General features: G+C 49.9%; 1 protein-coding gene across 6 annotated transcripts in view; it reads left to right on the top strand.

Moving 5' to 3' along the window:
• The window catches only part of HTT (huntingtin), a 123,207-nt gene that overhangs the window by 29,397 nt on the left and 74,114 nt on the right, over positions 1-19,696 (top strand). For 5 of the 6 annotated variants that reach the window (XR_010382028.1, XM_031438376.2, XM_064488546.1 and 2 more), the window contains exons 7-15: positions 3,783-3,924; positions 4,505-4,683; positions 9,285-9,489; positions 10,531-10,578; positions 12,926-13,006; positions 14,279-14,640; positions 17,218-17,341; positions 17,552-17,670; positions 19,360-19,471. Coding sequence is in view for 5 of the 6 variants with exons in the window: in XM_031438376.2 (XP_031294236.2) it covers positions 3,783-3,924; positions 4,505-4,683; positions 9,285-9,489; positions 10,531-10,578; positions 12,926-13,006; positions 14,279-14,640; positions 17,218-17,341; positions 17,552-17,670; positions 19,360-19,471 (1,372 nt within the window). In the remaining variant the exon portion in view is untranslated. The remainder of the gene's footprint in view (positions 1-3,782; positions 3,925-4,504; positions 4,684-9,284; positions 9,490-10,530; positions 10,579-12,925; positions 13,007-14,278; positions 14,641-17,217; positions 17,342-17,551; positions 17,671-19,359; positions 19,472-19,696) is intronic. The other variant, XM_064488554.1, reaches the window with a different exon arrangement.

Raw genomic sequence — 19,696 nt, 5'->3', positions numbered from 1 at the left:
GTACAGTGGTGCTCGTGGTGGACAATTTATTGGACCCTTTCCTCCTCTGGAGTCCGTCTTGGGCTCTCCAGCTGCTCCACCCTGGTCCGTGTGCCCCTTGGGTCTGTCGCACGGCTGTGTCTTGGCGCCCCTGTCGGGTGCCTGCCTCCTGGGTGCGTGTTCTCATCCCGGGCTTGCTCCTGGGGAGCGGCTTTCTGAGAAGGGACGCATGGGAAGCACGTCATTTGAGATTTTGCGTTCGTGGCAGCACCTCGTTCCTCCTCCTCTCTCGGCTGGGCGCAGGGCGCTGGGGTGGGAACCGTCTTCCCTGGGGAATGTGAAGTCTTTGCCCAAGCTCTGCGCGTGCCCTCCTCTGGAGGGTTTCGTTGTTCTGTGCAGGGGGGAGCGCTGCGGGCTCGGGAGGCCTTGTGATCTGGAACCTTCCGCCCCCCACTCAGGGAAGTGTCCTTATGTCTCTTTCTTTGACAGTCCCCACCTTACTTTCTCTGTGCTCTCTTTCTGAAATTGGTTACTTGTGTGTATTTTATCTTCCACTTTATTTCCTTTTTCCTTTTCTTTTTTCTGTACTTTCTAGGAGACGTCTACCTCCAGCCCTTCTGTCGAGTTTTTGTTCCTGCCATGTGTTTGTAAGTTCTAAGAACGTGTTCCTGGTTCAGAATGTTCATGCTTTCTGACACCTTCTTGTTTCCTGAGTGCACTCTCATCTTTCTGAGTTGCTGATGGCAGTTCTCCTGGCAGCCTCCTTTGACCTCCGCGTTGTGTGTTTCTTCTGACCTCCTCGTTCTGTCCCCTGCCCTGTTTTATGTCAGCGAGTATCCACACACATGTGAGTAAGACCCTAAAAAGCTTATTGGAAGCAAGTATGTGGCAGGGTCCGTCCCCTGACCGACTTCCCAAGGCAGTGGATAGTGAGCCTGCTTTCGGGGGGGGGGGGCGGTCTTTAAATGCCAGTGTCAGGAAATCTTGTCCTCTTGGGCCAGTCATGATCCTGAGAGAAAAATTCCTCCTTCTCCTGCTCTGAGGCAGGGGCCCAGCCGCGTTTGTCCTGGGGCCCTTGGACGGAGGGGCTAACAGCCTCACTGGTCAGACTTTTTCTTAATTTCTGTTTTCTGTTATGCCTCGTGTCTGTCCTCAGCTGTGCCAGCATCTCTGGACATCCCTGAGCTCCACTGCAGATGGAGAAGCAAAGGCCACGTGCCCAGCTGCCTGGACAGGAGAGGGTCTGGGCTGAGCGGCTGACAGTCTGCACGGGGAGCTGTTAGACCGGCAGCTGCCCCGGCCCCACGCCCACCCCACTCGCAGGTGTCTCTGGTGCTCCCAGGCCTGAGCGTTCTTGGAGTTCTGTGCCTTGAGTGAGCTTGCCTTGGTTGGTGCTTCAGTCCTCCCCAGCTCCCAAAAGGGCTTCTTCCTGGGGACCGAGGGTCAGTCAGTCACCACCTGTTTACTTTCTAGCTTCCAAAATTTGCTGACTGCTCTAGTCTGCTTTGTCCCTGTTGTGTTCTTTTGTCCTAGTAAGTTTATGCTTTTAAGAACGTATGTGCACGACTCTCATCAGGTGTCTGGGCGGCAGAGGGTCGGTCACATGTCTAATCCAGCGCGTTTGGTCAGAAGTCTCCTGACAGGGGCCCTGGTGTCTTCTCATTCTCACAATTACCTGTTAAGTAAACTCGAGCCTTTTATTGTACTGATGTGCACCGTACATACAAGACAGCACACAAGCCCTAAGTGTCCCCCTGCAGCCCCCACCCGGGTCTACAAATACAGTGTGGCTGGCACCCTGGAGCCGCCTCCACGCTGTCTCCCATCCCTGCTCCCTCCCTCCTCCCCAGAGGTGGTCACTGAGCTGGCTTTTTAATGCCAGAGTCTGTTTAAGTTGTAAGTATGTAGCATATTCCTTCTTTCTGGTTTCTTTCCCTCAACATCACGTTTCTGTGATTATCCTCCACGGAACTGCGCGCATCAGTAGCTCTCGCGGTGTCTTCGCTGCTCAGCATCCCTGTGCCAGTGTGCCTCAGCGCATCCTTCTGTCGCAGCTGGACGTCGGGGCATCTTTGGTTCCAGCTGCCACTGGCGAGGCCGCTGAGCCCGTTCTTGTACGTGTCTTTTGGCCACAAGTACGGCTTCCAGTCGTGATGCCTAGAATTGGGGTTATGGGGTTGTGGGGTTGCGGAGTGTCTGTCTCAGCTCCGCGGGGTGCTGCCACACGGCCCCCTCAGTGGGGCCCCAGCTTACACCTCCAGCGGTGGTGCGTGCGAATTCCGGCGGCTCTGCATCCTCGCTGGGTCCGAACTTTGCTCGTTTTCAGTTGAGCCGTTCTGCTGAGTGTGTTCTGGCCCCACAGTTTGGTTTATTTCCATTTCTGTTCCCTGAAGTACCCTTGACTCTAAAGTGGAGTGATTTATTTCTGCATCTTCTTCCCTTTGAAGCACTTTGAGTAAGTGTCGTGGAAGTGGAGCTGCGTGCCCTGAACCTCGTGTGCTTCCCCCCAGCCCCGTACGGGAGCCCTCCGGCGTGGCCCGGCTACCCCTGCCAGCCGCCTTCTGCAGCACATTCTCGGGCTTGTGGGGTGGAGACCCGAGAAACCTCAGGCTCTCAGACTCAGTTTGTTCTTCTTTCAGACGTTTAGTTCGCCCTGGGCTGACTCTTTATAGATTCATGCCAAACTTTCATTCTGCTTGTGAGCTTGGACTAATGTAGGATGGTTCTGTACTTGCTGTTTCAATGACATATACGTGTGTGTTCTCACTTAAAGGCGTCCTTTAAGATACTGGTTTCTTGGAGCTATAAAGTTTGTCAGTGTTAAGCTGAGTGGTTTCTCCGGGTGGTGTCCCCGGGGGTGTCCTGTGGCCGGGGGGCCGTTCCCCCGCTGCTCAGGTTCCAGATGTCTAATCTCTGAATCCCCTGGGTGTTGCTGAGCCTCTGAGAACCGGTTTATGTTCACCACGCTGTTAGGGAGGAGCTCGTTTGCAAGTCAGAGGCCAGTCTGTGACTTTGCTGCTGTTCGCCTGTGATCAGGTCCCCCGTGGGGCCCTGGTGGGTCCCTGCCTCGCTCAGCAGTCCTCCACGCACTCCCGCAGTCACTGGGCTGGTCGTTGCTCCGAGCGTAGTTTGGAATAATGGGGAATAGCTGCCCCAAAGTGGCAGAGCCACAAACTCGCGCAGCTGGATGGTCACCCCTCGACAGTCTGTGGATATTTCTGTGGAGACCTGCCTGGCCGCCGTGAGAATCACAGCGCCCCCTGCTGGGTCGGCCCGGGGGGCCCAGGACTTGCGCCGGGTCTTACTCTGATTTCTTGAGGAAATACCTGAGCAGCACGTGGCCTCAGCTCAGGCCAGTTGCTCATGCTCTCCAGACCTGAGAGCGTCTCCTGGTGACTCAGCAGCACGTGTCTGACTGTCGTTGGGGCCGGGGAGTTGCTCTGGGTGGCTCGCACGCTTCTCCTGGGCTTCCTTATCGGTCGATTTTTTGAACTGCGTTTATTTTACACCGTCTCGTTCACTGACCACGTCCCCAGATACTGTGGGTACACCTTTCACTCAGATATGGAGGATGAAGGTGCTGAGCGAGTCCCCGCTTGCGGTTTGGAACGAACTAAATAGGCTACATGTTTGCAAACTTCTCTGCAAGATCCCAGATTTGGGGTGCTTCCGTTCAGTTCTAGGAAGGCCGCAAATTGCTTATAATTTATACTCTGCAAGAATTTGGAGCAAGCTCAGTTTCTTGAACTGCATGACCAGCTTCATGGGTGCTCATCTTCCATCTCCTGGTCTTGCGCCCACAGGTTCTGCTCAAGGCTTTCATAGCGAATCTGAAGTCCAGCTCCCCTACCGTGCGGCGCACGGCGGCCAGCTCTGCGGTCAGCATCTGCCAGCACTCTCGGAGGACGCAGTACTTCTACAGCTGGCTGCTGAGCGTGCTCCTAGGTGAGATGCGGGCGTGGTCGGGACTCTCCCTGCGGGGCGGGGGCTGCAGCCTTCACTTGTGAGTCAGCCAGTGCCTCAGCGTCGGGACGGCCCCTTTGGCCCTGGCTGCCCGATTGGCATGAACAAGGTGGGATGAGGCCCCTCCGTGCTGCCGAGCGGACACAGCGGCCCGGTCCTACCCCACCTCGCAGCAGAGCTGCGCAGCCCGAGTCGGGGCCTGTGGCGGAGGCTCAGGCCCCTGCGAGGGGAGCGGGGAGCCCCCCCACTGTGTGCAGCTCAGCTCTCTCCTGTGCTGGGGCGACGGTGGAGACCAGCGCTGTGGGTGCTGCGGGGCGCTGTGCACAGCAGGTGGCAGGAGCTGCCTCGCCCTTGGGCAGCGGCGCCTGCTGGGAAGGCTGCCCCTGTCAGTGCTCCCGGGCTGGGCTGCTCGGTGAGACGCATGGCGGCAGGCGTGCTATCTTCATCACTCACTGCCCGCCCCACCGTGCGCTTCTCTGTGGATCTAACCAACGAACAAAGCCAGGCAGGAGTCCCCCCGCCGTGCTTCGGATGTTACAGAATCTTGTTGCTGCCTTTGTAGGTTTGCTCATTCCTGTTGGGGAGGAACCCTCCACCCTCCTGACTCTCGGGGTGCTGCTCACACTGAGGTACTTGGTACCGTTGCTGCAGCAGCAGGTCAAGGACACGAGCCTCAAAGGCAGCTTTGGGGTGACCCAGAAAGAAATGGAAGTCTCCCCGTCGGCGGAGCAGCTTGGCCAGGTAGGTGCCCTGCACCCTCCTCTAGCGCCTGCTTGTAAGTGCTTGACATTCGGGCCCAGCTCGTCAGGGAGAGAAGCGCAGGACCGAGGCTTGAGGGCGCGGACTCGAGCTGGCCACCTGGTACAGGCCCTGCGTCACGACCCCCAGCTGCACGACCTCTGTATGGTAGTGATGTCAGAGTGAGATGAAGGCAGTCCCCAATAAGGTTACCGGGCGTGTTACTTCTGTTTCTAAAATAGTGTGCCCCGTTCAGTAAATGTTTGCTGAGCACCTACTGTGTGCTGGCACTGGGCACTGAGCGTTTTGGATGTGGTTTCTGCCCCTGGGAACCTGTGGTCTGGCACACGAGTCTGTGCACCCAGCGGGTGGGGACACAGGTCATAGCTTCTCTGTCCACTGCTGAGAAGTCTCCAGTAATTCTGCTATTATGGGACAGGCAGACGACGCCAGTCCTGTGCAGCCCGCTCACCCACGTGGTTCCTTAACCTGGTACCAACACAGCCACATTTTAAGCAATTGGAGTTTGTGAGTTTTACTTAAAATGTTATGTATTGAGTGTCCTGGGTGCTGTCGAAGCCTCTCCCTTCCTGTGAGCCAGATCGTCACAGGGCTCCTCAAAGGGCTGGGGCCTCCAGCCCGGGTCTGTCTGCTCTTAGTGGTCTGTAGTATGCATTGCAGTTTAATAGGTGTTTGGGTCAGCTGGATTTGTGAGTTTTGTAGGATACACAATTGTAAGAATCAAAATGATTCTTGACTAGAAATCATGCGTTAAAGGGAATTCTGATGACTTAAGTGTCAACTTAGGTCACATTTGTGAAGCGCTCAGCATCTGTCTTGGCGCGTGGTCTGGCCCCGCGGTGCTGGCTGGTGGTAAATGACTCGGCAGGAGTGGGCTCTGAGAGAACGTCAGGGCCCAGAGATCCGAGGTGACCAGCTGCCCTCCAGTGACTTACAGGCAGCAAGCAGTGAGTCGCATGAGACAGGACATTTAATTACACTGCCCTCACGAAAAGTCATCACCAAGTGCTTTCGTGAGTGAAAAAGGTTTTCTAGTGGTAATAAATAAGTTTGAAAAGTAGTTTATTTCATCCTTACCTTGTTTATTGTTTTGTTGTTTGTTTCTATTTTTTATTATGGAGATTTGCAGGCGTAGAAAAAGCAGACAGCGTAGCGTATAGTGAACCCTTTCCAGTAATTATCACTTACTTCAGTAATTATCAACTCATCTTTCACCTAGAATCCCATTTCCTTCTCCCTCTTGTATCATTTTAAAGCAAATTCCAACCACTGTGTTATTTCATCTGCAAGTATTTCATATGTATCCCTATAGAGGAGGATTCTTTGTTTTTAAAACTTAATGATGGCACCAGTGTGACACCTAAAAGTAACATTTTATCACATCAAGTGCCCTCTCATCCACTGTTGGTCTTTCCTCTGCCCTTTTGGAATCAATACCCAAGTAAGACTGCTTGGTAAGAATTGTGAATCTCTTTGATCTGATGGTTCCCTTCCGCCTCTGGTTTTCCCTTAGAGTTCATTTTTTGAAGAAACAGATTGTCCCGTGGAACTCCCAGCAATCTGATTTATTCCCTGATGCTCTGCCGTGTAAATGAACATGTTTCTTTGTTTTCTGCATTTCCTTAAATTGATAACTGGAGCTTAGAGGCTTGTCAGATTTAGTGCATGGTTTATAATCTACATAATATCTGGTACCTATACGGTATTTTAAAATAAATAAATATTGGGTCTGCACACTCAGAGTTTTTTTCTGATGTTTATTAAAAAAAAGGGTGCTTAGAAGGTTGGAGACTGTTGGTCTAACCGGAGAAGCAAGCAATCACTAACTAGCATGGTAGGGTGTGGGGTGCAGGGCACTGTGGGAGCTCGCAGTGGGGGACCCCCTGCATGATCAGTGTCAGGGAGGTGTGCTGGAGAGGCTCAGTTACGAGCTGGTGCTTTGGGGTGAGTAGGATTTGGCCAGGCACAGGGAGTTGGGAGGAGAGTTTTACGACAGAAACTGCACCTTTTGCCAAGTCCACGGAGTAAGGGGGAGAGCGCGTGCGGGCGAGGGGGAGCCCGGCTTCTCGAGGGTGAGAGGGTGCTGGTGACAGAGGAGGCGGCGCGGGCGCTGAGAACTGTGTCGCTAACGGCAGTCGCCCTGGGAGTGCGGGCTCGAGGGGCGTGGGGGATGTGCTTCACTCATTACCCATGTTCTTAGTAGCTTTTTCTCCAAAGTGGTTAAATAGCACGGTGCCTTGATGAATTAGCAGGCCAGATAAGATTATCTCTAAAACATACACATTTTCTCTTGACGAATGGCCGTTCTGAATTAAATTATTCTGATTAAGAAGCTCAACTAAGCCAGTATGGTTTGGCTAACTATATTTCAGTAGAATTTAAAATAATCCTGGGCCTGGCTGAGCAGTTGTGGGCAAAATATACATACTCTTTCATATGCAAGAATTTAGTTTGCTTTTCTTACATGCTTTTTGAAAACAGTATTTGAAGATGTATTCCAGCGAAACAAGAAATAGATACACAGAAAAAAGGAATTACTGAGATGCAAGAAACAAAGCACCTAACCCAGGAACGTGATAGAAGCAGTCCGTTCCGAGCGGTTGTGGTGCAGGGCGCTGTTCAGGTTAGAAACAGGCGGTCCAAAGAGCCCCAGGGAGCCCCCTGCCACCGATGTTACGGTTAAGAGCTGGGAAAAAGGCAAGGCGTGTGTGTGTATTAACAAGGAGGGTAAAACCAGGAAGATTTATAAAAGAAAGTTATCCAGTTGTGAAGCAAATTAAAATGAGAATGATTTTAAGCAGGTAATGGATGATAATAACAGAGAATCCACATAACTAGTATCCTTGGGATGTTCTCTTCCAGGCGACCCAGGACCAGTAATAGTGAAATAGTTCTTTCTTTTTGGGTCCAATCACAGTAATGGACCTTGCAATGAGCGACATTTGTGTACACATGACATGGGCTGAGGCACATATCGGTTTTTACTTCAGTTTTTAGGCTCAACTTCTAGGCAGAAGCAATGATTTTGAAAGTTACAGAGTAGTATGGAAGTGTTGTAACTAACTATTAATAATGTGAAGGCGGGGGTGTTGCTAACAGAATTTGGGAGGGGCTGTGGATGAAGAGGGTGTGGGACACTTGGGCCCTCGTTTTACACATTAGGAGTCACGAGTCTGTTCAAAGTAGACGGCTGCAGAAATCAAGATGTAAGCTGCTTATGTAGAGCAGGGGCAGCCGTCTTTCTCTGTAACAAGCCAGCTACTCATCTCCCCTGCTGTAGCAGGGGAGCAGCCACAGACGATACAGGACATGGCCATGCTCCAGTAAAACCTGATGTGCACAAGCAGCTGGCGGGCCAGTTTGCCTGTGGATTGTAGTTTGCAGACCCGTGACACAGAGGTACGGAGGTGACCCTCAGAAGAACTAAAAACAAACTAGTAAAAGTAGATACCTTTGAGACTTTTACCTTTCATTTTATATACTTCCATACTTTTTTTTAACGTATCTGTTACTTTTATGATATTAAAGGTAGGGCTGCCCAATTTGGCAAATAAAAATAGAGTCAGTTATTTGAATTTCGGGTAAATCATCAGTCATTTGCCTGAAATTGCATGAGACATAGTTTTACTACAGAATTGTTTATCTTTTTTTTTTAATTGGTGCACAGTGAGTTATGATGTGTCAGTTTCTGGTGTACAGCACAATGTCCCAGTCATGCATATACATGCATATATTCATTTTCATATTTTTTCATTAAAGGTTATTACAAGATACTGAATATAGTTCCCTGTGCTACACAGAAGAAACTTTAAAAAAAATCTATTTTTATATATAGGGGCTAACATTTGTAAATCTCAAACCCCCAGATTTATCCCTTTCTCCCCCTTTCCCTGGTAACCGTAAGATTGTTTACTAAGTCTGCGAGTCTGTTTCTGTTTTGTAGATGAGTTCACAGTGTCTTTTTTTTTTTTTTTTGCATTTTTTAGATTCCACATATGAGCGTTATCACATGGTATTTTTCTTTCTCTTTTTGGCTTGCTTCACTTAGAATGACAATCTCTAGGTCTATCTGTGTTGCTGCACAAAATAGTTTATCTGAAATTCAAATTTAACTGAGCACTCTAGTTTATCTGGCACCTCTGATTAAAGGGAGAAAGAATAAATTCATGATGTTCACATAATGTGATACAGTATTAAAAGCACTGATAACGTTTGATGTAATGCCTTTAAAGGCTTTGGAAACCCTTTCTCGGTGGCGCTCAGGACAGTGCTTCTGGCTCATTCAGCGTGTGTCTTCATTCTCCGCTTGTCCTGGTTTAGGGAGATGGAGCTCTTCGTTAGGCTTCTGCTCTTGTGCAAGTGCCCTGTTTATTTTTAAGGACTTAATAAAACCAAGAACAATCATGGGAATTTAGAAAACAGCATGGAAGCTGAAGGATCACACTGGTGGAACTGATAGAGAAACTTTTAGGGGGAGAAATTCGGACACAAGTTTTGCCAGCGTAGGACAAACTGGCAAGAAACGTGAAGCCTGGGCCACGCTTTAAAAGCCAGGGGAATGACACTGGTCTTTCTTTTCCCAGGTTTACGAGCTGACCTTGCATTACACGCAGCACCAAGACCACAACGTTGTGACGGGCGCACTGGAACTCCTGCAGCAGCTCCTCCGAACCCCGCCACCCGAGCTCCTGCAGGCGCTGACCTCGGCGGGCGGCCTTGGGCAGCTCACCGCCACTAAGGACGAGCCCAGCTGTCGGAGCCGCAGTGGGAGCATCGTGGAGCTTCTGGGTGAGGCGTTGTACCCGCCCTGCAGGAACACTGTCCCCCTGGTGAACTGTGGGCCCCACCGTGCTCAACAGTTTATGCCTTGATTCCTCCCAGACTTCCGTCCTTGTTCTGAGCCGGGAGCTACAGTGGGAGGGTTAGGTGGTGCCCTGAGGTCCGCACAGAAAGCCTGGCCTCCTGACTCAGACTCGGCTGCCTCCACGTGGCATTTCATCTGTCACAAAGCGAAAACATTAGGGAAAGTATTTTCAGACCCTCGTGTCCCTTTGCCAGAGATGGGATCTTCATGTCTTCCTGGGATTCTGGAATCATTTCCTGTCCTCGGGGTCCTTTTTCGCTGTCCTGCCTGATCCTAGAAAACCCCTCTGCTGCTACTCCCACGGCACCTCCTCTGCCCCGTCTCTGCGCCCCCTCCCCCGGCCTGCCCACCCCCACTGGGCTGCAGCCCCTGGAGCTGGGTCTGGCCCCGAGGAGGCTCCTGTGGCCTCTGCTGAGCCTGCATCGAACCGGGCCCTGCGTGTGGGCACGGCGTAGCCTTGATGCACAGCACGGACAGGCCGGGCAGAGTGGGTCTGATGGCTCCCTTGTTGGAATGTATGAGTAGAAAATGGTGTCTGCCTCTTCACTGTCCTTTGTACTGGCCAGGCCTGTTCTCTGTGGAGTGCCTGCCTCACAAGTAACTGGAGAAATGCTAACTTCTGATGATTGTTTCTAATGAGAATTTGTTTGATTATCAGTTGACCAAGTAATCTGAGATTTCTCATGCTTTTAGTTTGTCTTTTTAAATGCACTTTGAGCTCTTTTTGACATTTTAAGTCGTATCTTTGAAACTATGTATTTGAGTGTTAATATAATTTTCATGTTGAAATTAAAATTGTAACATGCAGTTTCCATGTTACAGTAGGGTCATTGAGCATCACCTGTGGAAATGTGTTACGTATTTTCTAGTTTTAAAGTTGAAGCAAGCGTGAAGATTTTCTAATTCCTCCTGGATTTTAGCAGCTGGTTACCTTACTTTCACCTGTCATCTTCTGTGATTTACAGCTGGAGGGGGTTCCTCATGCAGCCCTGTCCTTTCAAGAAAACAAAAAGGTGATTATTTCAGAAGTCAGTCTTAATGCCTCTTACCGCTCTTTCCCTGTCTCTGTAGCGCACTTGGCTCTGCCTGTCCCTCCTCTCAGCAGAGTGACTGTGTGTATGGATGTTGCTGGAATCTGGTAACTAGGCCTGAATAGTTCTATCGGGTGGCTTTTAAATTCCTTGTGTATCAGAATTGCTTTGTCATAAATTTCTAATGCTTTAGGTCGGGGTCAGCCGACTTTACGCTGCACCTGTAGCCATGGGCCTCACTGCCTTGTGGGGCGAGGCGGCCGCAGGCAGACTGGGCCGCGGGGCAGCTCTTGCCCAGTTCAGCCTTGTTCACAGAAGCGGGCGGCCGCGGTCAGCCTGCTCCTCCTGCTTCAGGGACTGGGTTGTGTTTTATAAAGGTAACTTATCGTAGTATGAGTCAGGAATAGCATTTCGTTAATTATTTGGTTAACTTGGGCCTGGTTGCCATTTTCCAGCCATATTTAGCTTTGTACAGGTCTAAGGCTTCTGATACAACTGATTTATTTTTATTGCACGGAGTGTTTCTGGTGCAATCTGGTCGCTTTGGCGCCCACTCGACAGCCCAGTTGCTTCCTCCTCCAGTCTGGACTCCGTAGGGAAGAGCTGTTGTTTTCTATTTTGAAATCCTCGAGGGCCAATCGTCCTCTTTTTTTTTTTTTTTTTTTTTTTTTTTTTTTGAGGTGTAATCGCATAGCACACACTGCTCTTTCTTTGTCATGAGTTGACTGAGAGCTTGGTGCCCAGGGTCGCCTGTGATGTTGAGTGGGGGTCTCAGCAGGGACCCTGTTCTAGCCTGGGCTGAATTAAGTAAACATTTCCTAGAAGAGCTTAGAATTAATAATATGTGAGCTGTCACAGCGTGGATAGTCTAAGTTTGAAAGTTTGGTGAAAACACCGAGATTGTTAGAAAGCCACCAGGCTCCTGGGAAAAGCTAGTCTTTCCGTTCTGGGACTAGGAGAGACTTTCAGGCCTTTGACCAGATTCGCTGGTACTTGCCTTGTCTGTTTCTTGATCACTCTTTCCAATAATGATAAAAAGATGCCTGATGCATGGGTTGAGATTTTCTTTGTTTTCTTGGGGCTGGGACGTGGAGTTTGTCCTCAGTCTCTCTGGTTTTTCTAGCGTTTTATTGCTGTTGTTTTCATTTAAAGCTGTGTTTTTCAAACTTTTTTGTTGTAGTGCAAAATTCTTTTCTTAAGTGAAATCTGCCAATACGTAAGAGCATACATAAATAAAATACTGAGTTGTTGTTGTTGGATGTGAGGTCAGGCAAGGGTGGGGATGTGGCCCGGAGTCCCTTCTCTGGTGGCAGCCTGACCCTTGCCCACTCGTGGGGAGAGCTCCTTGGAGCAGGTGTGCAAACTGCTGTTTCCCAGGGCAGAGCCTGCTTCCATTAACGCTGAACTCACAGGCTGGGATTTTATTTGCTTTCTTAAGGTAAATCGCTTGTCCTGTAATAAGTGTCCCTGTTATTTAGTAGATAAGCCAAGCTGCCATGTTGTTTTCATTTAGACTTTGAGTTCCCTTTGCCTTTTATCGGAGGAGACGCTTCAACGGCACATCAGTCTAGATTTATGGAAGTAACCGCACCTATGCCCTGTTCTCTGAAGGGCAGTGAAATTAGAAATTGGAAATTACCAATAATTATTTCGATAGTGTTTTTTAATGGCATTTGTATGTAATGTAACCATGATTTAATGAGTCCAGTTAAATTATGTTAAGACTAGTGTTTTCTTTTTTCATATTAATATAATTGGAAATCATGAACTGTAAAATGTACTTTTAGAACTTCACAAAAGATAAAATATTCCATCCTCCCAGACCATGCAGTGCTTGAGTTCTGATTATCAACCATAGAAATCTAGCAAATTAAAAGGTAATAAAATAAAAGTGACCTTTAGGTATAAAAGTTTTGTATGTAAGTTCTCACGTGGCGTTGGACACACGACATGAATATCCCAAGGGCTGGCAGAACCCGTTCTAGTCCTTACTTAGCCGTTTTTAAGAGTAAGTAGTAACGTAAATTGTTTGACGTTAACAGTAGTCTGTCAGTGAGTATTCGTTAATTATTAAAATACTTTGAGAATCATTACTTTTAACTTTTTTCACATAGGCTTATTGATTTAAATAATACTTTATATACAGTATCTCTGCATTTTTTGTGCTTAGCTCTCCAGACGTATGCAGATGCTTACATATAATGACAAAGTGCATGAATGCATGAATTAAATAGACTTAAGATTTTTCTCCTAGAATGTGCATTCATTTAATTTTCAAAGTTCTCCCTTTTCACGAGCTTAAAAGGACTCTCACCCCCACGTTTCCCAGGGAAGGTGCTCTTTGGAGAAGCAGCCACCCTGGAGGACGACTCTGAGTCTCGGTCGGACGGCAGCAGCCCTGCCTTCACAGGTAGTCCTCGCGGGTCCTCGCGGTGCCCCCTCCTCCCTCTGCTGGCTCCACCTCTCCTACCCCTGCCACAGCGGCTCGTGCTCCTGGGGGGCAGCAAGGAAGCCAGCCTGCCCCAAATGGTGGATAATTCCTGCATTTTTTGTAGTGTTGCCTCTGAAATGTGTGTGTTTTCTTGTGTCAAATACTTGCTGTTTTCCTTGATTTAGGCTGCTGTAAAATTAGGTTTCTACTCCCAGTGTGTTAGTCTTTTTGCAAAGAGGATGGTGTGTCATGAATTGCATGGGTTGTGAGGAGGAAAGCAGGATTGAAAATTGAGGCTAATTTAACTTGAAAGAAATCTACATTTGTTAACAGACAGCTATTTAATTAGACTCTTTCTTCATCTCTTAAAAGAAGAGTATGGACTGAGATACTAACAGTTGGATTAAGGGGTGGTTTGGATTGTAACCCTGGCCAAAAGAGTGTCTTTAGATAACTGAAAATAAGGCTGAAATATTTGGGAAGGGAAATCTGAATAAATTCCAGTGGTGATTACTTATTTATTGATTTATTCTAAAAAATAGAAGTTGGTTTTTTGAATTACAAAAACAAAGTTAGAACAATGCCAGCTGTGCTCAACATTGCCAGGTGCAAGTGCGCACTGGCTCACTGCCCCCGGCCTCCAGGGTGACACTGCCCACAGCTTGGTGGGAACATTTTTGTAGTGGTTTTTATGTAGTGGTGGTGTTTTTTAAATGGGAATTTGAAAACTAACCTAGGAAATTGTGAAACTGGATGCTACAGGAGAGTAGGTCTGGCCTGGAGGTCTTGAATAGAGGCTGGGGAGAAGGAGGGCCCGCCTCAGAGAGCACCCTTTGCTTAGAGCTCTGGGCACTTTGTGACCGCCCAGCCTGGTGCCCCTGACCAGGCTGCCTGGGAGTCGCCCAGGTCTGTGTGCTCCCCCAGGCTCCGGCCTTAGCAGTTGTTATGAGCTTGAAGCGGTCAGGTTGCCAGGCCGACTTTAATTTCGCGCTGAAACACCATTTCAGAATGTTCATAGCGTTTAAAGACTGCTTCCTTGCTGTCCGTATTGCCACATGAAGCAGTAATGCAGTAAAAGGTATGTAAGTAGCATGGTGAGATGTGTGAAGGTGCACTGTTGCTTGTATTTCAGGATATTTTTGCAGTTAAAACATTTGTTGACAGTGAATTTTGGGGTATTTTGCAAACATTTGATTCCCTCCTGAAAGCTCTTCTTGACCCTTTGAAGAATGAGTGTTTCTCTGTCTTCAGCCTCAGTCAAGGATGAGCTCAGCGGAGAGCTGGCTGCCTCTTCCGGGGTCTCCACTCCCGGCTCGGCCGGCTCGGCCGCCGACCCCGGGGGCCACGACATCATCACCGAGCAGCCCCGCTCACAGCACACCCTGCAGCCGGACTCGGCGGACCTGACGGGCTGCGACCTGGCGAGCACTGCCACCGACGGCGACGAGGAGGACATCTTGAGCCACAGCTCCAGCCAGATGAGCGCCGTTCCATCCGACCCCGCCATGGACCAGAACGACGGGACCCAGGCCTCCTCACCCGTCAGTGACAGCTCCCAGACCACCACCGAAGGGCCTGACTCCGCCGTGACCCCTTCAGACAGCTCTGAGATTGTGAGTGGGCGGAGGGGCCGTTCCTGAGAAGGGTCTGGGCACCTGGGCCTCCCGTTTACTCACTGCGTCCATCTGACCCCCCGTAACAGTGCAGAGGTCACTGGGGCAGATCAGCCGTGGATCGTTTGACTCTTGTCTGAGACCCTTGCCAAACGAAACAGTGTCATTTGTGTTGAATGTAGAGCTCAGAAATTAGATTGGTTGATGATATTAACTCTCCTAAAATTGAGTGCATTTAAAATTTTTTAATACCTTATTGGGCACGGGTTAAATCATTATTTTGAAAATCCTTAAGGAGCCTATTACTAACAGATCTGTGGTCTTCATGCAGTGTGATTGATAATGTTAATGCTGTGCATTATTTTGACAGTCTCTGACTTCTCAAAAACTTTTAAAACATATCCCATTTTATAGGGCGTGGATTTATCTCTGAGTTAGTGGAAAAGAAACACCCCAAGCGTGATCTAATCAAAAAGTTTGGTACAGGTGCAGACTGATTTTACCGCCCAATTTTCTTTATAAACTGTTTGTGCTGTTAATTATCTTGCTATTATCAAGTATATTTTATTAAGAATACGGTTTTGTTTTTGTGTTTCTTTTACTTGACTGAACACAGAAACACTGAGTTAAAATCACAGGGTGAAGCCCCTGCACGTCCCCCTCTGGCGGTTGTCTGGTGGTCATGTGGGCATGGCTTCCAGTGGCTGCGTGGATTTCCACTTGCTTGGTTGGAGAAGTGGGCTCAGAGTTAGGGTTTAACTAGAAGACGTGGAGGAGGCAGGACAGGTGACTGGAATGGTGGGACGTGATTTGAAGCAGCAGAGGGTGAATGTGCAGACCAGGAGCAGGGGAGGAGAAGGTGGGGCACGCGGGCTCGGCGGAGTGTTGGGCAGTGTGTTGGGTGTGCGGAAGGAGTCTCTGCTGTTTGTTCATCGCACCAGCCTCCATCTTGCCTTTGAACAGTAGGTGTTTTCTGGGCAAGTTTGTCAGAATTAGGCCTGAATGACCATAGGGAGCTGGAAAGGCGTCCCACCCGGGGGAGCTGCGGCAGGTGTTCCCGGCGAGGCAGTGCCGGGAGGGAGGCCCGCACCAGCCTCCCTGGCCCGCGGGGAGCTGAACATCTTCCCTTGATATTTCTCACGTTGGTGTAGTTCTTTCTAGATTGGGAGGTGCTTCCATGCCTTTTACTTAATCTTTAGTTTTTGCTGAATAAACGTCCTGAGCGCCTGTTCTGTTCCAGGGATTGCTCTGCAGGCGGGGGTGGATGGCGGGCGCCGTGCGTAAAACTGCTCGCACGAAGCGGGCGCTTTAGGGTAGGCGCCGTCAGGCCCGCCAGGCTCTGTCTGGTAGGGCCAGTTGGTGGAGGTCTTTGGCTTTGTGAGCTGGGCAGCCTGTGTTGCACCCTCATCTCTGCTGTCGTGGTGCAGAAGCAGCAGAGACTGTGTAAGTAAGCGAGTGAGAAACTTTATGCACGAACACTGGTGGCGGGCCAGGTCGGCCCGTAGCTGCCGTGTGCCTGCCTCTGCTTTGGAGTGTGCGTGTGGCGGGCAGGTTGTAAGCTGGTGATCAGTCAGCAGGTAGGTGAGTGCTCGGCCAGGCGCCCCAGGTGAGGGGGCAGGGTCCTCACAAGGCAGCTTGGTGTGCTGGTTCGGGACCTGACTCGGGGCCGCACGGTGACTGTCCCGCTCTGCCTGTCACCCTGTGTCGCCCAGAGCAGCTGTGCCCCTTCTTGCCTGGTCTTGTCCACGACTGGAGGCGGTGCAGTGCCCGTGCTGCGAGCCTCAGGAAGATGAGGGAGGCAGCGCCCAGGGAGTGCTTCGGGGCCTGCCTGGGCTGTCGTGTGCGTTCAGGGAACGTGGTTGTTTACTGTGGTGGGACGTCTCATTTTACCCTGGGTGGTTTGTTTGTTTTGTTTTGGAAACGAATCTGGAGGGTGGAGAGAGGCGGAAATTATTTCTTGGTTGCTTTTGACCACGTAGTTCAATTAAACAAAAAGTTAAATGGAAGGATTTTTTTTTAATGATATAAAATTTATTTCATTAATAATTTACTAGCATGTTGAGAGTCCATCACCCAGTTTTTCAGGTCAGTTACGTGGGATTTCAAGCGGATGTGAAAAATTCTACTTTATGAAATCATAACCCAAGTATATGGCTAAATAAACGAAATACTATGCCCAAAACTTAGTTGATTCAGTCCTAGGAGTTGGTAGATAACCTACAACATTGTTAGGCTTTTGTCTAAAAGGTTCTTCCTCATTTTTGACTTACTGTGAACACGAAGACATTTGTTTGGATTTTTTTCTTTTTTTAATAGAGAAATGTCCAGACTGGAATTTCTTTGGAAGTTTAACGTTGTAAAAGCATTCATGACATAAGGTGGTGGCAGCGTGCGGTCAGTGAGCTCCTCATAGCTTGTGTGCGGGCACCCGCGTGCACTGGAGGAGGTGACCTTGTGCTAGCGTGTAGGATGTGGTCTGTGTCACTTGTGGGCTTCTGCTGTTCCCTTCGCACGCCGGAGGGCTTGCCCCGTGGCGATGAGACTCCAGTGCTCTCACGGCCCCTCCCAACCGTTTAGGTGTTAGACGGTGCCGACGGCCAGTGTGCGGGGATACAGGCGGGGCAGTCGCAGGACCAGGACGAGGACGAGGACGTGGCAGGCGCCCTTCCTGATGAGGACTCTTCCAGAAGCTCTTCTGCCGGTAAGTTGACTTTGGGCCATGTCTGCAGGGTGGCCTTGTTTTCAGCCCAAGAAGTCTTCTGATATTTTTGTTTCCTGGGTTGCAAATAGCAGTGAGGCAGGTAATTGAGGAGCGAGCACTCTTTTCCTGGGTCTGAACGCTGTCCTTTCATGCTGGCTTCGTGTAAATAAGTGGGAACTTGCCGCTTACCTTGACTTTGCGTTTGTGAAGCCCTTCGTCCAGCGCATTTACTGAGAAGCCCGGGCCACAGCAGGCAGCCCTCCAACCGCAGCCTAGATAAGGTCGCCTCGAGGGATGGAGCTGCCGAGCCGGGAGATCAAGAAAGCAAGGTGAGAGTGAGGCCTGGGAGCGCTCAGCACGCGAGCTCCGGGGAGTGTCGGCAGTCACCCCGGCCTCTGTCTGCCTGCTGTGCTCTTAGCTGCCCCGTTGCTGGGCTCCTGCTTTCTTGTTTCCCCTTTAAATATCGCCCTCTTCCCAGGCCTGCCTTTTCTGCCTCTCCAAGTAGGACCCACGTCCTTGAGGATTGCTGAAGTTCTGCTTCCCCGGGAGTCCTGCCTGGAAAAATCTGTCCCCACTGAAGGCCACCTCCCCAGATTCCTCTGACCATTCACTTGATGGCTGTGCATGGCCTTGCAGCATTTCTTGTTTTTGTTCCATTGAATTGATTGATTTGTTTATTGTGGTGAAATACACATAACATGAAATTTACCATCATAGCCATTTCTAAGTGCACAGTTCAGTGGCATTAGGGGCATTCACACTGCTGTGCAGCCGTCACCACCACCCGTGCACAGAGCTTTTTCATCTTCCCAGACTGAAACTCTGACCCAGTTAAACACTTGACTCCCCATTCGTCCCTCCCTGACCCCTGACCACCCCCACTCTACTTTCTGTCTCTCTGGATTGGACTCCTCTGGGCCCCTTGTATCAGTGGAATCAGGCAGGATTTGTCCTTTTGTGTCGGGCTTACTTTGCTCGGCATAATGTTCTCAAGGTTCAGCCATGTTTAGCAGGTGTCAGAGTTTCCTTCCCTTCTAAGACTGGAAAATATTTCTTTATACGTGTTCACCACACTTTGATTTTCTGTTAGTTCATTGATGGACACTTGTGTTACTCCCGCCTTTTGGCTGTTGTGAGTGGTGTTGCTATCAGTGGGTGGGCGGATATCTCATCACGACCCTGATTTCAACTCTTGTGGGTACGTGGAGGAGGTGGAGTTGCTAGATCGTATGGCAACTCTATTTTTAAGTTTTCGAGGAGCCACCATGCTGTTCCCACAGCAGCCGTACCGTTTCACCTTCCCCCATCACAGTGCACCAGGACTCCGTTTTCTCCCCATCTTCTCCAACACTTACTATTTTCTGGGGTTTTTTTTAGAGTAGCCGTCCTGCTGGGTGTGTGGTTTTGACTTGAATTTCTAAATGATTAGTGATATTAAGCATCTTTTCGTGTGTTTTTTGGCCATTTATGTCTTCTTTGGAGAAACATCTGTTCAAGTCCTCTGCCCATTTGTATTCAGGCTGTTTGGGGTTTTTGTTCTTACTGAGTTGTCTATTGAACTGCTTTTAAAATGTCTCTATATTGCTTACCTTTTTACGTGTAAGTGTCCTGTCTTCCCAGTTAATTTTAAATTCCTTGGGGGTGAGAAATAGTGTTTGGTGCTTCGTCCCACCCTGGGTGTCCTGCCACGGATGCTCGGTCATTATCGCAGCCTGGGCGGCTCCTGCCGGGTGCCCTCACGCCAGGCCCCCGCCCTCTCAGCTCCGGGCTTTGCCCAGGCTCTTTCCTGATGCCAAGTCTCAGCTGTGCTCCTGTCCGGTGCTCCCTCTCTAACCGCTGAGCTCATCCGTACACAGCCCACGTGACCCGTCCAATTCTGCCCGCCGTGCCTGTGAGGGCGGGCGTGTGTGGGCCAAGTGGGTTTCCCTCCCGCGCGCCCGGTGTGGCTGCTGCTCCGGAGCTGTCTGCTGGGTGGACTGGCGAGCACGTGTATTGGTTCTTTGGTGTTTCTGTTCCAGCCGTGCCGCATCAGAGGGGACATAGGCCAGTCCACTGATGACGAGTCTGCTCCTCTTGTCCACTGTGTCCGCCTTTTATCTGCTTCGTTTTTGCTAACAGGGGAAAAAAATGGTAAGTACAGAAAGGCAGGTGCAGAGTTGAAGGAAGTTCCTTTAGGTGTCAGAGGTCAGCTTGGTCACCAGCTCTGTGCCTCGTGTTTGCAGCAGATGGGGTAGAATCTGGGGCCGAGCTTTGGTTTCCACTGACTGATGGGAGGGGAGGGGAGGGGATGAGGGGCAGCTGGTTTAGTGGGTCTGGTTTTGTTTATTTGGAAGCTCAGTACTGGCTGCTGTGAAG

Source organism: Camelus dromedarius, chromosome 1 (assembly GCF_036321535.1).
Source record: "Camelus dromedarius isolate mCamDro1 chromosome 1, mCamDro1.pat, whole genome shotgun sequence".
Taxonomy (NCBI): Eukaryota; Metazoa; Chordata; class Mammalia; order Artiodactyla; family Camelidae; genus Camelus; species Camelus dromedarius.
Note: the sequence above shows the minus strand (reverse complement) of the source record. Positions and strands in the feature narration are given on the sequence as shown.